Here is a 14,190-nt window from a genome sequence, read left to right as displayed (position 1 = left end):
CCTAGATCAGATCTCGTCTTCAAGAACTTATATAACTACTCGAGAAAGAACGCTTAGAATTTGCAATTTTTTGCGGAATTCTCTTCTCTTTGACCTTCAACGATGGAGTTGGCTTACTCGGGAATAACATCTAAACATCAGTGAGTTGGACTCGTTCACCACAGACAATGGCACAAAAACGCATTTACGTTGCAATATGATGGAGAAAGATTAGTTTGAAAAAAAAAAAACTAGGTGAGAAAGAAATCAGTACAAATTGCACAAATACTCTAGAGGAAGTTAGACGCAAGGAAATTTGATTAGGAAAGGCGTTAGCAATGCATAAAATACATAAAACATTAACAGAATTGTACTGTACAACGACCTCCCCAGAGAAGATTCTGGAAAAATTGAGATGATAGAAACTAGAACGATCAAGATGTCAGTTGTCTTTCTTCATGAAAGCACCAAACATTTCAACTGGCACTGGAAATACAATGGTTGAGTTGTGCTCAGCTCTGAAATGTCGGAACGAATTGAGTGGTTCCTTTCGAAAAAAAAAGATGATACGTACGCAATGCTATTGAGCGCTTGTAGGTGTCTCAGCTGTAAAGCGACTGGATTCGCCTGAATGACGTCCGCTGCTTCTTTCAGAGCGCGTGAAGCCTGCAAACTTGTGCAAGACTTTCATTACTGACTAATACTATTCGTAGAGCCTCGCAATGACTCACTTTTTGTTCTCCTTCTGCTGCGACTACCTTTGCTCGGGCTTCTCTTGCTGCTTCAGCTTCTGCAGCCATTGCTCGAGTGAGTTGCTGAGGTAGCCTGATGTCTTTCACTTCTACTCGCTCTACCTAAGTAATTTTCCTGTTTTCTTTTCATGAGTTCACTGTTGTTAGGTTTAGTATGGAGATTCACAACAACCACTTCCTTGTCACTTTTTGCTCTACCAGTTTTTATTGAACTGAATATTTCATTCTCAAGGCGGTGCCAATTACAATAGCGTAGATGAGCAAAATTTCAATTCTCGAAGTACTTAACGGGATAGTTTATGTCAAAAATTATTTTTACCCTTTAAATGGGGACTGTTTACACCATCGGTGAGCACGTTTTGAAATGTTGGCTTTTTCACAGGAATCCAGAGCGCTTGCAGTTTTCAACCACTAACCCCGAAAATGGGTTGCTGTGACATTTCAAGAAATAAATAAAAACTATGGCAATAACATGCCACTACTTTGACTTTTGGGCGGGAACAGCTGGAAATCTTCACGAAATTAAGTCATATCTAATGGAGAAAAATTACAGAAATGTTCAGAAGTTAGAATTCACCGCCGTGTGGTAAGTCTATTTGGCCTATTTGTGGCAGTCTATTTGTCTAATTTTCTATTTAGTGGGAGTACTTTAACAAACTGTTTAAACGTCAAGAACTGTCGGCTCTTCATTTCGATAATGTCTAAGGACTGTTACGCGAGCAATTAACCACTGAATCAGAGGTTCTGTTCTATGTGCGAAAAATGGATTGAAGAGGATTGAAAAGTCTGAAGGAAAAGAAAGAATTAGCACGGTAATGCTAAAATCTCGGATCGCTTTAACACCTTATTCAAACGTCAAATGCCACCGACTACTGAATTCAAGCAAAACTTATGCACGCGGTCAGAGAGGAACCAGCAACCAAGTTAAGTGATCTAGTCTTCCTGTTCTGGAAAAGCAGGAAAAACAAGGCTTTCTTATTCAGTAAAGTTACTTCGACAGTTGTACAATAAATTCGCGACCGCAGTTTCGCCATTCTACAAGGATATCACAATCGACGTGAAGAGATGGATTCGACAAAATGACACAATCTCATCTAAAATATTAACACACACTCTCAAGAACACGATACGGAAGTTGGAATGGAACGAAATAGGAGTGAAGATTGATGATCGCTGCGCTTTGATGATGACATCGTTCTGGTAACAACTAGCATCTGAAAGCGGAGCGAGTGTTGGCTGAATTCAACGGAACTTGTGGAAACATGGCTTTAGCTGAGTCTGCGAAAGACGATGCTCATATGAAACGGATAGGTCTCGGATGCCCTAACTACACCCTATATAATGAAAATATTCCACGCTGTTGTGGCTTGAGGAGCGTACAAGAGCATCGAGGATGTAGTAAAGAAGACTACGAACACCCAGCTCACCTCTTCAACACTACTACCGCACTTCCTTCTTTGAGCTATGCCTCGGAAATGTGGGCACTTTCTAAGAAGGAAGAAAATGCGGCCGGCGTCATTGAAAGCTCAATCAAAAGGACGATGCTAAGAGTGTACCACCTCACATAAATGAAGGGCAATATTCAAAGTTCTGGTCTACATCAACGATCGAAGATAGAGACGTCGCCGCATTTGCCAAGTAAAGCAAAATAAGGTGGGTCGGTCACATGATGCGTCTGAAAGAAACTGTAGGGCCAGAACTGTGTGTGATTGGATCCCACACAGAATTAAACGCACTACATGAACACAGCCTATCCGATAGTCAGAGTTTGCTCTTCGTTCCCACGCGAAAGAAAAAATTACTGGGTGATTCTCGCATGCGATAGGGACTAATGGAAGTATTACTGGCGCCCACTCGAGCAAATCGAAAAACAACGGAAATCAAGGTGATCAAGGTGATATATCATACTAGATGAAGCAAAAAGTTCTGGGTGTTTCTTTTTGTTTCACTTCGATGATTCGATGAATTCAACATAGTTGGGACCATCCGATTTAGATAAAATATGCGCCGTTTTGTTCGATAACTTTTGTCTATTTTGACAGCAATACCATGATTCCGCGATTGAAGAAATCCTCGCCCTTATTGACAAAAAACTTGACCATCTGATTTTCACAAGCGTCTCTTAAGGCCAGATTCGAACCATCAAGAAATGTTTGCAAATGCTTGCAAGTCGCCGTAAGGTATGATCTAATGTGATGTTAACATCGTCAGATATGGCTCACTAAAAGAAATTTAGCGAAACGCTCAGAACTTCCTAATTTACCTCGTGTTATATATATATATATATATATATATATATATATATATATATATATATATATATATATACATATACATATACATATACATATACATATACATATACATATACATATATACCAGCCTGAATGTCCGGCTAAAGCCGGAGTTCAGACTTTCTGTGGTGTTCGCTTCACTCCCCTTCACTGATCAATTGAAATTTACAGTAGTGGGATTTTCTGTGAAGTTAGATTTGTATATTTCTAACAACGCTTTCCTTCTTTTTTTTTGTTATTAATTAGGGCGGAAGATTAAAGAGTTTTCCTTCTAAACGCGTCAGTTCTACATTTGGAGAATATTCAACCATCAACTTCAAACACTCCTTCGATACCAATATACGTACTTACTTAGATACTTAGATGGCCCGTCTTCATTGGACGTGCGGGCCCCAGCATCTCTTCCACTCGTTTCGTTCCCTCGCCATTGTCATCCAAGATGATCTCAAATTTCGTGAGTGACGTTGACGAGGTCCTTGAGCCGTATCCAGCTGAGCTCTCAATTCGTCCATCGAATCCATTGTAGCGACCACGTCACCCCATCTCTTTGGCGGTCTCCCTCGAGGGCGTTTAGCATCTCTTGGGATCCACTCTAGCGTTCTTTTAGTCCATCTATCGTCGGTTATTGTCATTTTGTGACGGCCCATCTATGCTTTGCTTTCGATGTATATTCCGCTGGCTCGCAAAGACGAGACATTCCTCTTAAGTTGGAGCTGCGAAGACCGGCTAGGTATTGTGTGCGCCGATTAAACTTCAGAAGGTATCTCTCAAAGGCTCTGTGGGTAGTAATTAGCTTCGTTTATGTTATGTTCAAACATTACTGTCTCTCTGTGACGCCGAATCGCCAGAGGAGTCACCTATCGAAGGTGTGAGATGCCTGGCAGACCATGCCTGGGCCGCGATAACCATTCCAGCTATATCGCCTGCTCTATAAGAGGGCGGAGTCAGTGTTGGAATTTTGAAGTTTGTAAATAAAAGTGAATTCAACATCATTCGAAAGAGCGTCTTTTTGTGCGAAGAACTGGCTATTTGTGATACTGAAAAAATTCATAGAGGCTGTAAAAATCTCTGCTTTGTGAAAACAGACGAAGTTTCCTCCAATTTGGTCACTCGAAAACCATGATCAGCTGTCATCCAATGTTAGCGCCTAATGCACTTCTCGTGAAGGAAGGAGAGTTCTAGGCAAGTACCAAATCGCGAGACTTAAGCGTCAATTCTAAGCCGTTGACAGCTGTTCAAAAATTGGGCCAAATAACGAAATAGAGTAGTGTTGTAAGTTTGACACTGGAAAAACTAGGCATTTTCAAAGCTAGAAGCTTACAATATAAACTATTGTCATGTGACAGTTGTTCGATGAAAAATTTCCAAGGAGATTTTTCTCAGCTTGCAAAGTATGGCTTTCGTTAACCTTCGATGGAGCACTTTCGTGAATTTCTGAAGAGAATGGGAATTTCGAATCAACATATGGTGTGGGGTACCAAAATGCTCTAAATAACCCCCTGATTACGGATGTAATAAACATTTTATCCAATTTCGAAAAATAAGCGGAAATCCTGTGAGCATCCCTTCCTTCCATGGAGATGTATCCGCGAGATATGCCAATGGCAGGATTGCGGAAGTGTGAAAGTAATTAACGGGGCTTGACGAAACTTTGCCCGTTTTCAGGCCACACATTCGTCAAAAGTAAATTCTCGAAGTATATTTGAAATCAGCAGCTCATTTACTTTCGAATGGTATTTTCAAAATTAAATTTTGTCCACTTCCAAGAATTGCGACGGTTTGCGACGGATTAATCCATCGGCGACGGATTTTGCGACACAAGTTAGTAGCGGTGTTGTACGTATGACGAAGTTTCCACGATTTGGGAGCTTTCAAGTTTTACTCCTCCGTCCTCGCAGTAGGCGTTCTTCATGACCCGGAGCCAGATAGCTGTAAAATGGGGGGAACGGGTCTCACGGGGTAGGAATGGTGCCAGGAAGCTATAGAGTGGGGAGAAATGGGTTCCACTGCGTCAGATTGGTGCGCAGAAGTCCCAACGCGATAGAAGGCGTTTCTACGGTTCCTTCGGATATCTACTTCCCAGCATATCTCTTGATACTGCTAACATCCTTTCTTCAAAAAAAGGAAACGCAGGTACGAACGACTGCTCAAAAAAAGGAAACGCAACGAAATACATAGTAGCCAACAGTTTACGCGATCCGACGTAGACCGTTATTTTTATCATTATGATAGTGATATTCACGTTTTCATGTTAGCACATCATTCTTTGCTATTAGGTGGAAACTCGAATTTCTTCAAATGATGTTTCCAAATTGTGGAGATTTGAGAGAAACATATTCCCCAAATATAGAACTGAGCGTTTAGGGAAAATCTTTCATCTATGCTTAAATTTTTGGGGTTAAAAAAGTGAAGGATAAGTTGATAGAAAAGAAGCAATTCTAATTTTACAAAAATGTCGCTACTGTTATTTCTCATTGATCGATGAAGGGGAGCGAAGCGAACAGCAAAAAAAGCCTGAAGTCCTGCTTTAGCCCGACGTTCAGGCTAGTATCAAATAATTTTACATATTTCAAGGTTTTGTGGTGCTGTTTGTACGAATTCCTGAATTAAGATTTGGACAACGAACACCGCTATGAATGCGATGAAAATACCCAAGCTTGGCCTCAATGATTTCAGCTATGTTATTGCTGAACCCTGATGGAGTAACGGGAGTGCTGTGTAAATGTTGTAGGAGGTTTGATGCCCTGCTTAGACAGCTATTTTAGGAAAACTGATTACCTAGAGCGAGGGAGAATATAAGAATTAGCTTTACTGCAGTCATAAAAATAGCGCCTTGAAGGAGTTTCTGTTTAGTAAGGTGTTTTGTGTGCATTACACACGAAATATTACATAACAAAACATTACACCGTGCACACTGCAAACGGTTCCACTTGATGGACCAGTCGAAGCAGCTGCGGGCTCTAATTTAAAGAACATCTGCTCAATGTATCGAGTTTGGTTTACAGTCAAATGCTAAATGATATAATCTATAAATAGTATAGCTGGCAGAGAAATAAATGAACAAATGAATTAATGTATACATGTACGTATGTATGTAACGTATGTATATATATACGTATATATGTATATATGCGTATATATGTATATATGACCATTGATGTTACAAAGCTGCAAAGACGTGTATAAACCAGCAGGAATTGGAAGGATTATAGAAAAAAAAAATAACGCGGACAGCAAAGCTGAACCTAGGCTCACAGAAAAGGTATTCGGGTAAAAAAGGGAAAAGGAATTACGTGGACATATTCCATGAAACCGTTGTCAAACTTTTTCGCTATTCGGCGTCTAACAGTGAAGGTGTGCAAGAATCCCTACTGTCTCCTCTCTAATGTTCGGGGAGTACTACGTTGCCACCAAGGACAGGAAAACACGAGTTCGCAAAGTCAGCGAGTTTAGGCGAGTTCGCAAAGTCAGCGAGTTTAGGCGAGTTCGCAAAATTTCCACGCTTGTCATCCATAACGATTCGCCGCCTCATACTGCCGTAGAGGTGACTCTGGGCGTCGAATTGCGATGCACAGCGGAGGTTCTTTCGGCAGAGTCTCCCAAGCTGAAGAACTCGATACATCCGATATTCCGACTTCTCGGAAACGGAAACCTAGCTAAGATTAAACCACTGCTAAGATTCACCATCGTCTTAGCTAAATGTCGCAAAGTAGCTCCCTGATCCATATAGGTTCGCACTTTAATTTGGGGAAAAGTCTTTTTGCCACTTCAAGATATTCACTGCCTCAGTATCTTGCACACTAGGCCCTACCGTCTCAGACGTCGGACGGTATCCAGTGAGAGGCGATCAAATCTCAGGTTGTTCAGGACGTCTCTGAATTTCTTGGTACAAGGAGACACACGCACGACTCGATGAATAACAGTATATTTGTCATTCGTGGAGAGAAAGTTCAGCCGTGAAATGTAGGCGGTTTTGGTTTTGTTGTGCACTAATCCGTCGTCATCTTTTCCATTCTTACGAGATCCTATCACCTCGTCTGGTCATTCTTTACCTTGCTCTCCAGGCCAAAAACCCATCAGTATCATCAACTGCTACTCACCAACATCAGCAGCTGATGAATCCGAGTTGGACGCGTTTTATGAGGAGCTGGAGGAAGAGGTCCGAGAAGTCCTTCTACAAATTCGTTGTCGGCGACTTCAAAGCAAAACTAGGAAAGCCTACAGAAGAGGAAGAGTACTACGAGCCTGTGCTGAGCGTGCCTCAAAGCCGCGCACGACAAACTTGGATCGAATTTCGAAGACCACCAAGGAATTGTTGGAAAGAAGGGCTTCGAGGCTTTATCCGAATGCATCGCACATTGAGCGGTTTGTAGCAAACACTAGCTGCAGGGGGATCTTTTGAAACACAGGCAGAAGAAGATTCTGGAAGCAGCACAAAAAAGAACGAGTCTAAAGAAGTGCCGCCGGGATCTCCGCGAAAATATAATTAGTGAAGACGGGATTCGCACGTCTTCTCGTTGTAAAATGGAACTCATTACGGAGAGGTCCTACTCGAACCTTTTCCGTTCTTCAATTCCTGTGTTAAGCTCGATCATCCTCACTGGTGAAGCTCCACCACGGATTCTCCTTTTGGAAGTACGAATCGCTATCAAGAAAATGAAACCTGGCACAACCCCCGGAACTGATTTTATAATAGCAAACTTTCTTCGCGCTAGCGGCCATCCACTTCATGTAATCTTAGTAGCGCACGTGAGGTCCTTCCCTCAAAAAGAAAAGATCCCAGACCAGTGGAAGACCTCGTGAACCGTTCTTATCCATAAGAAAGGTGACCGAGAGGAACTTCGGAACTGCGGTGTGATATGCTTGCTGAGTGTGTTATACAAAGTATTCACTGATATCATCCTCACGCGCATATTTGGGACGCTGGATGGAGCCCAGCCTCAAGAACAGGCTGGATTCCGTCAGGGGTCCCGCTGCTTGGACCACATCCAGACCGTGTCGAGTGCCAGATGTTTGGAAAATACCGCCTGCCCCTTGTTCTAACCTTCGTCGCTTATGAGAAAGCCTTCAACAGCGTAGAAACGAATGCAATACAGTAAGCGCTGGTCGACCAAGGTGTGGGAGCGTCGCGTGTGAGGACATAAGCCGATTGCTACGATCGATGTACCACTAGGATACAGCTTTTGCACCGCCCCTCACCATACCCATTGGAAAGGAGGTACGACAAGGCGATACTGTATCGCCCAAGCTGTTCACGGCTGCATTGCAATGGATAGTGAAATCACTTTCTTGGGAAGAAAGGCGCATACGTGTTGATGGAAGATTCCTCTCCAACCTTCGTTTTGCAGACATCTTTCTCTTTTCGAGAAGTACCAATGAGGCAGAAACGATTCTCAAAGAACTGAACAAAGCAGGAAAGAGATTAGGACTGCGAATGAACAGAACGAAGACAAAGTTCATGAAAAACGAAGAAGGAGACTTTAAGGCTTACTTTAAGGTTCCCAAATAGTGGAAACTTCGTCATACGTATAACTCAGACGTTCTATGAATATGGAAAACGACTTGATGGGAAAACTAAATAGAAGGATGAGAGCAGCGTGGGCAGCATTCGCACCAGTCAGGGGAGCTACGGACCAGGATCTCCGCGCCCATCTGTTTGACTCTACAGTTTTTCCAGCGCTCTGTTATGAGCGGAGACGTGGGCAGATATCGCTGCCACATCTAGGAAACTACTCACTACCTACAAAACCCTTAAGAGATGTCTTCTCAAGTTTAAACGGCGCACACAACACGTGGCCGGCTTTCGCAGCTCCAACTTACGAGCAATGTCCCATTTTTGCTAGCCAGCGGGATATATATCGAAAGCAAAGCATAGATGGGCCGTCACATAATGACAATAATCGACGATAGATGGACTAAAAGAACGCTAGAGTGAATCCCAGGAAGAAAGCTAAACGCCCTCCGAGAGGGACCGCTAACGAGATGGGGTAGTGCGTTCGCTACATGAATGGACCAGCTGAGAGCTCAGCCAGGTACGGCTCAAGGACCTCGTCAACGTCAATCAAGACACCTGAGAACGTCTTGAATGACCATGTCGAGGAAATGAAACGAGTGGAAGATGCTGGGCCCACCTAAGAATCTAAGCAAGTATCTATCGCTGCAACACGGGTGTATGTATGAATGTATGAATGTGTGAATGTGTGAATGTGTGAATGTGTGGATGTGTGAATGTATGAATGTATGAATGTATGAATGTGTGAATGTATGTATGTATGCATGTATGTATGTATGTATGTATGTATGTATGTATGTATGTATGTATGTATGTATGTATGTATGCATGTATGTATGTATGTATGTATGTATGTATGTATGTATGTATGTATGTATGTATGTATGTATGTATGTATGTATGTATGTATGTATGTATGTATGTATGTATGTATGTATGAATGTATGTATGTATGTATGAATGTGTGAATGTATGTATGTATGCATGTATGTATGTATGTATGTATGTATGTATGTATGTATGTATGTATGTATGTATGTATGTATGTATGTATGTATGTATGTATGTATGTATGTATGTATGTATGTATGTATGTATGTATGTATGTATGTATGCATGTATGCATGTATGTATGTATGTATGTATGTATGTATGTATGTATGTATGTATGTATGTATGCATGTATGTATGTATGTATGAATGTGTGAATGTATGTATGTATGCATGTATGTATGTATGTATGTATGTATGTATGTATGTATGTATGTATGTATGTATGTATGTATGCATGTATGTATGTATGTATGTATGTATGTATGTATGTATGCATGTATGTATGTATGTATGCATGTATGTATGTATGTATGTATGTATGTATGTATGAATGTATGAATGTGTGAATGTATGTATGTATGCATGTATGTATGTATGTATGTATGTATGTATGTATGTATGTATGTATGTATGTATGTATGTACATACATACATACATACATACACACATATATATATACATTATATATCTACATATATATATATATCTCAAATATATAAACATAAATACATTACATATATACATATATATATACATATATATATATACATATCTCAAATCGCGGTACATGAGACTCAATAGAGAGTTGAGCGTCAATGTCTCAGCTTTTCACCCTTGAAGCGTGAAAGGAAGGTTTCCACTTTGTTGCAATTTTGAGTCAATCTTCTATCAATCTTATGATTCGACCGATGCATTAATTTTAAGGCTTCTCTTCTACGAGCTTGCTGTACGTCCTTAACCTTTTGTAAGGTTGCCACGAATTTGACCAAAGCGGAAAGCTTCTAATTAAAATTATCAAAACTTTATGTTGACATATACATCGATGCATTATGATTAAATAGAAATAAAGATAAATTCCTATTTAGTTTACTGAAAGAGAAGAAAGTAGAGAAATCTGTGCAAAATTCCTTCTGAAGTGCTTTCTCGCTTTTTAGGTGGCTGCATTGTTTTCCCCATCATACCACCTTCGAAGCTTCATTTTCATCTACAGACGATACTAAAGAATCCTATTGAATAGCACTAAGCTGAGAATGTGTCAGAATGATCGTCCGAATTTTTTCGTTTAATTTCGAATCTACATAACTAAGCTTGCGATCAGTCAATCAAATGATCATTAATAATCACATGTCCAGAGAACATCTCTCACCTCTTATCACTACTGTGGAAGAAGAAATCATACAGATATCCTTCACGTACTTTCTCCCGGGTTGCTAAAAATCGTACCTAATTTTTTTTTATTTTCATTGTTTGTGCTGGATACTTTTCATTTGTGAAAAACACGATAACGGCAGCAAAAAAGACATTGACATTGGTCCATTGCATGGCCGAAGGACTACAACTTTTGTAAATGTATCAAATATATCCAGAACCTTGCACTCGAAGATACCTGACGGTGAAAAACCAGTGTATTTGTCGATTTTTCTGTCCCTTTCTTACAAAGAAAAGAAACATGCATTTTTTTCCAAAAGATTGGATTTTCAAGTCAAAACATAAACTTTCTTTTTTAATCTCTATTGAATCGTTCTGACAGAAAAGACAAGGAAAACAACAGAACCGACCGAGTAAGCTAAGTCCCTTTAACTCCAATTTAAAAGGAGAACTCGAAATTGAGGAGACAAACTTCTTCTGCTTCTGGTGAGTAGCTGAAATAGAGCTGAGAAAACGCAGCATAACCTAAAACCGCTCTATTTAACACATTACGTACAACCTAAAACAGAAGATCAATGCGCTGAATAGAGAAATGAAATAGCAGAAAAACAAAGACGGATGGAGCAAAGGTAAGAAACCGCTATGTGATTTGAGAAAGCTCAGTAGTAAGAAAGATCTTTATTTTTTTTAACGAGCACTAACTGGTAGTCTTTCCAGAGGGTGAAGCATTGCAAATTCAAGTTGCCAGTGAAATTCATTGGGAAATTGCGAGATATACGTATACACATATACACGTACACACATACATATACACATACACATACACACATACACACATATATACATACATATACACATACATGCATACATATACACATATACACATGTACACATACACACATACATGCATACATACATACATGCATACATACATACATACATACATACATATATACATATATATATACATACGTACATACATACATGCGTACATACATACATACATACATACATACATACATACACACATATATGCATATATATATACATACATACATACATACATACATACATACATACAAATATACATATATACATATATACATATATACATATATATATATACATACATACATACATACATACATACATACATACATACATACATACATGCATACATACATGCATACATACATGCATACATACATACATACATACATACATACATACATACATACAGATTATATCGTTTAGAATTCGACTATAAACCAAGCTCGACACGCTGAATAGATGTTCTTTAAATCAGAGCCCACAGCTGCTTTGACCGGTTCATCAAGTTGAAAAGTTTGCAGTGTGCACGGTAATGCACACAAAACATCTTACAAAACAGATACTCCTTCAAGGCGCCATTTTGGTGACTGCAGTAAAACTAATTCTTATATTATCCCTCGCTCTAGGAAATCAGTTTCCCTAAAATAGCTGTTTAAGCAGGGCATCGAACCTTCTACACCATTTACACATTACTCCCGTTACTCCATCAGGGTTCAGCAATAGCATAGCTGAAACCATTGAGACCAAGCTGGGGTATTTTCATCATATTCATAGTCAGCAGTTGCAGTCAGCATAGAAGAAAATACTTTTGAATGAGTACCAGTTTTCAAAGGCTTACTCAAACACATTGAGACGACACTACTACACGAGTTACTCCACCTATCCAGCTATCCCCCAAATTGCTGTTCTGAGATGTTAGTGATGAAACGGTTCATTTTCCCATCCATTTTTCAAGAAATATTTTATCCATCAGCAACGATCACAATGAATCACGAATGCCGGATATGACACAGATCCCACAACGCTCTTGTCTGCACCACGTTGTTATAACTCTCGCCAATCACATAGACTTGCAAGGAGTCTAAAGGAAAGTCGGCATCATGAGCAACATTGTTTACGCCACAGCTTAGAGGAAAGTTGGTACAGCTCTGGTGATTGAATGTTCTCCATTGTTACGGCACCAATATGGAGATATCTCAACCATCTCGATTATTATGGATGTAACAACTATCTCGTCACAACTATCTCGCGATGTCTTGGAGTATTGTTCTTCCTCTTGGTGATAACACAACGATGCGTTGAAACATGTAAAATTATTTGATATGATACGTAGTAGAGACAAAGGTTGATGCAGGCAATGATTGGATACACAATGCAAACAAAGGTCACTGTGACCATTGATGTTACAAAGCTGCAAAGACGTGTATAAACCAGCAGGAATTGGAAGGATTATAGAAAAAAAAAATAACGCGGACAGCAAAGCTGAACCTGGGCTCACAGAAAAGGTATTCGGGTAGAAAAGGGAAAAGGAATTACGTGGACATATTCCATGAAACCGCTGTCAAAATTTTTCGCTATTCGGCGTCTAACAGTGAAGGTGTGCAAGAATCCCTACTGTCTCCTCTCTAATGTTCGGGGAGTACTACGTTGCCACCAAGGACAGGGAAACACGAGTTCGCAAAATTTCCATGCTTGTCATCCATAACGATTCACCGCCTCATAGTGGCGTGGAGGTTACTCTGGGCGTCTAACTGCGATGCACAACGGAGGTTCGTCCTCCGGCAGGGTCTCCCAAGCTGAGAAAAAGTTCGACACATCCGACATTCCGACTTCTCGGAATCGGAAGCCTAGCTAAGAGTAAACCACTGCTAAGATTCACCACCGTCTTGGCAAAACGACGACCTGTGGTGAAAGCTAAGCTCGCCGTGGCATGGCTGCTTAGTTTGGGGAAAGTCCTTTTGCCACTCCAGCATATTCACTGCCTCAACACCCTGCACACTGGGCCCTGCGTCTCAGATGTCGGACGGTATGGCGACCGGTGAGAGGCGACCAAATCTCAGGTTGCTCAGGACGTCATTGATTCTGGACCAAGGCAACACACGCACGACTCGCCATGGAGACTGTCTCAGACTGTGTACTTACAACGCGAGAACAATTTCCACAGACGCTGACCTGCATGCCCTTCTCGGAGCTGCAGAGCGTGTCAAATTTCATGTGATTGCTCTGCAGGAGACCAAGTGCAGAAGGAGCGACGTACGACAGATGAATGACGGTACACTCTTCATTTGTGGAGAGAAGGTTTCGTCGCGAAATGTAGGCGGTGTTGGTTTTGTTGTGCACCCATCCGTCGCCCATCTTGTCGATTCTCACGAGATCCTGTCACCTCGTCTGGCCATTCTTCGCCTCCGCCTTCTGCGCCAAAAACCCACCAGTATCATCAACTGCTACTCACCAACATCAGTAGCTGATGAATCCGAATTGGACGCGTTTTACGAGGAGCTGAAGGAAGTGATCCGCAACGAGAAGTCCTACAAATTCGTTGAGACTTCAACGCAAAACTAGGAAAAGCCACAAAAGTGGAATACAGGATTGGAAGATTTGGACTAGGGGACCGGAATG

General features: G+C 40.9%; 6 protein-coding genes across 7 annotated transcripts; 4 read left to right on the top strand and 2 right to left on the bottom strand.

The window, feature by feature from the left end:
- Positions 1–96: 96 nt before the first annotated feature.
- On the bottom strand, positions 97–1,171 carry RB195_023679 (uncharacterized protein; the record flags this gene model as incomplete). Of its 2 annotated transcripts, XM_064211197.1 has the most annotated exons (5): positions 97–130; positions 365–380; positions 448–497; positions 554–645; positions 711–779. In XM_064211197.1, the coding sequence occupies 5 exons, from the start codon at positions 777–779 to the stop codon at positions 97–99; spliced, it is 261 nt and encodes an 86-aa protein (XP_064067078.1). The 2 variants fall into 2 exon arrangements, with proteins under 2 accessions (XP_064067078.1, XP_064067077.1); XM_064211196.1 differs by lacking the exons at positions 97–130; positions 365–380 and adding an exon at positions 1,148–1,171 and having other exon boundaries at positions 422–497; positions 711–833.
- Positions 1,172–1,993: 822 nt separating this feature from the next.
- On the top strand, positions 1,994–2,299 carry RB195_023678 (uncharacterized protein; the record flags this gene model as incomplete). The annotated part of the gene is made up of 1 exon (XM_064211195.1): positions 1,994–2,299. The coding sequence occupies one exon, from the start codon at positions 1,994–1,996 to the stop codon at positions 2,297–2,299; it is 306 nt and encodes a 101-aa protein (XP_064067076.1).
- A 1,100-nt stretch (positions 2,300–3,399) lies between these two features.
- Positions 3,400–3,657, bottom strand: RB195_023677 (uncharacterized protein; the record flags this gene model as incomplete). Its single annotated transcript, XM_064211194.1, has 1 exon — positions 3,400–3,657. One exon carries the CDS (start codon positions 3,655–3,657, stop codon positions 3,400–3,402), a length of 258 nt encoding a protein of 85 aa, XP_064067075.1.
- A 2,753-nt stretch (positions 3,658–6,410) lies between these two features.
- On the top strand, positions 6,411–6,746 carry RB195_023676 (uncharacterized protein; the record flags this gene model as incomplete). Its single annotated transcript, XM_064211193.1, has 1 exon — positions 6,411–6,746. One exon carries the CDS (start codon positions 6,411–6,413, stop codon positions 6,744–6,746), a length of 336 nt encoding a protein of 111 aa, XP_064067074.1.
- Positions 6,747–7,140: 394 nt separating this feature from the next.
- RB195_023675 (uncharacterized protein) lies at positions 7,141–7,398 on the top strand (the record flags this gene model as incomplete). Its single annotated transcript, XM_064211192.1, has 1 exon — positions 7,141–7,398. One exon carries the CDS (start codon positions 7,141–7,143, stop codon positions 7,396–7,398), a length of 258 nt encoding a protein of 85 aa, XP_064067073.1.
- Positions 7,399–13,587: 6,189 nt separating this feature from the next.
- RB195_023674 (uncharacterized protein) lies at positions 13,588–14,133 on the top strand (the record flags this gene model as incomplete). Its single annotated transcript, XM_064211191.1, has 1 exon — positions 13,588–14,133. One exon carries the CDS (start codon positions 13,588–13,590, stop codon positions 14,131–14,133), a length of 546 nt encoding a protein of 181 aa, XP_064067072.1.
- Between the last annotated feature and the right edge of the window lie 57 nt (positions 14,134–14,190).

Source organism: Necator americanus, chromosome X (genome assembly GCF_031761385.1).
Source record: "Necator americanus strain Aroian chromosome X, whole genome shotgun sequence".
Lineage (NCBI taxonomy): Eukaryota > Metazoa > Nematoda > Chromadorea > Rhabditida > Ancylostomatidae > Necator > Necator americanus.
The sequence above is the reverse complement of the archived record's forward strand: the minus strand, read 5'-3'. Positions and strand labels throughout refer to the sequence as shown.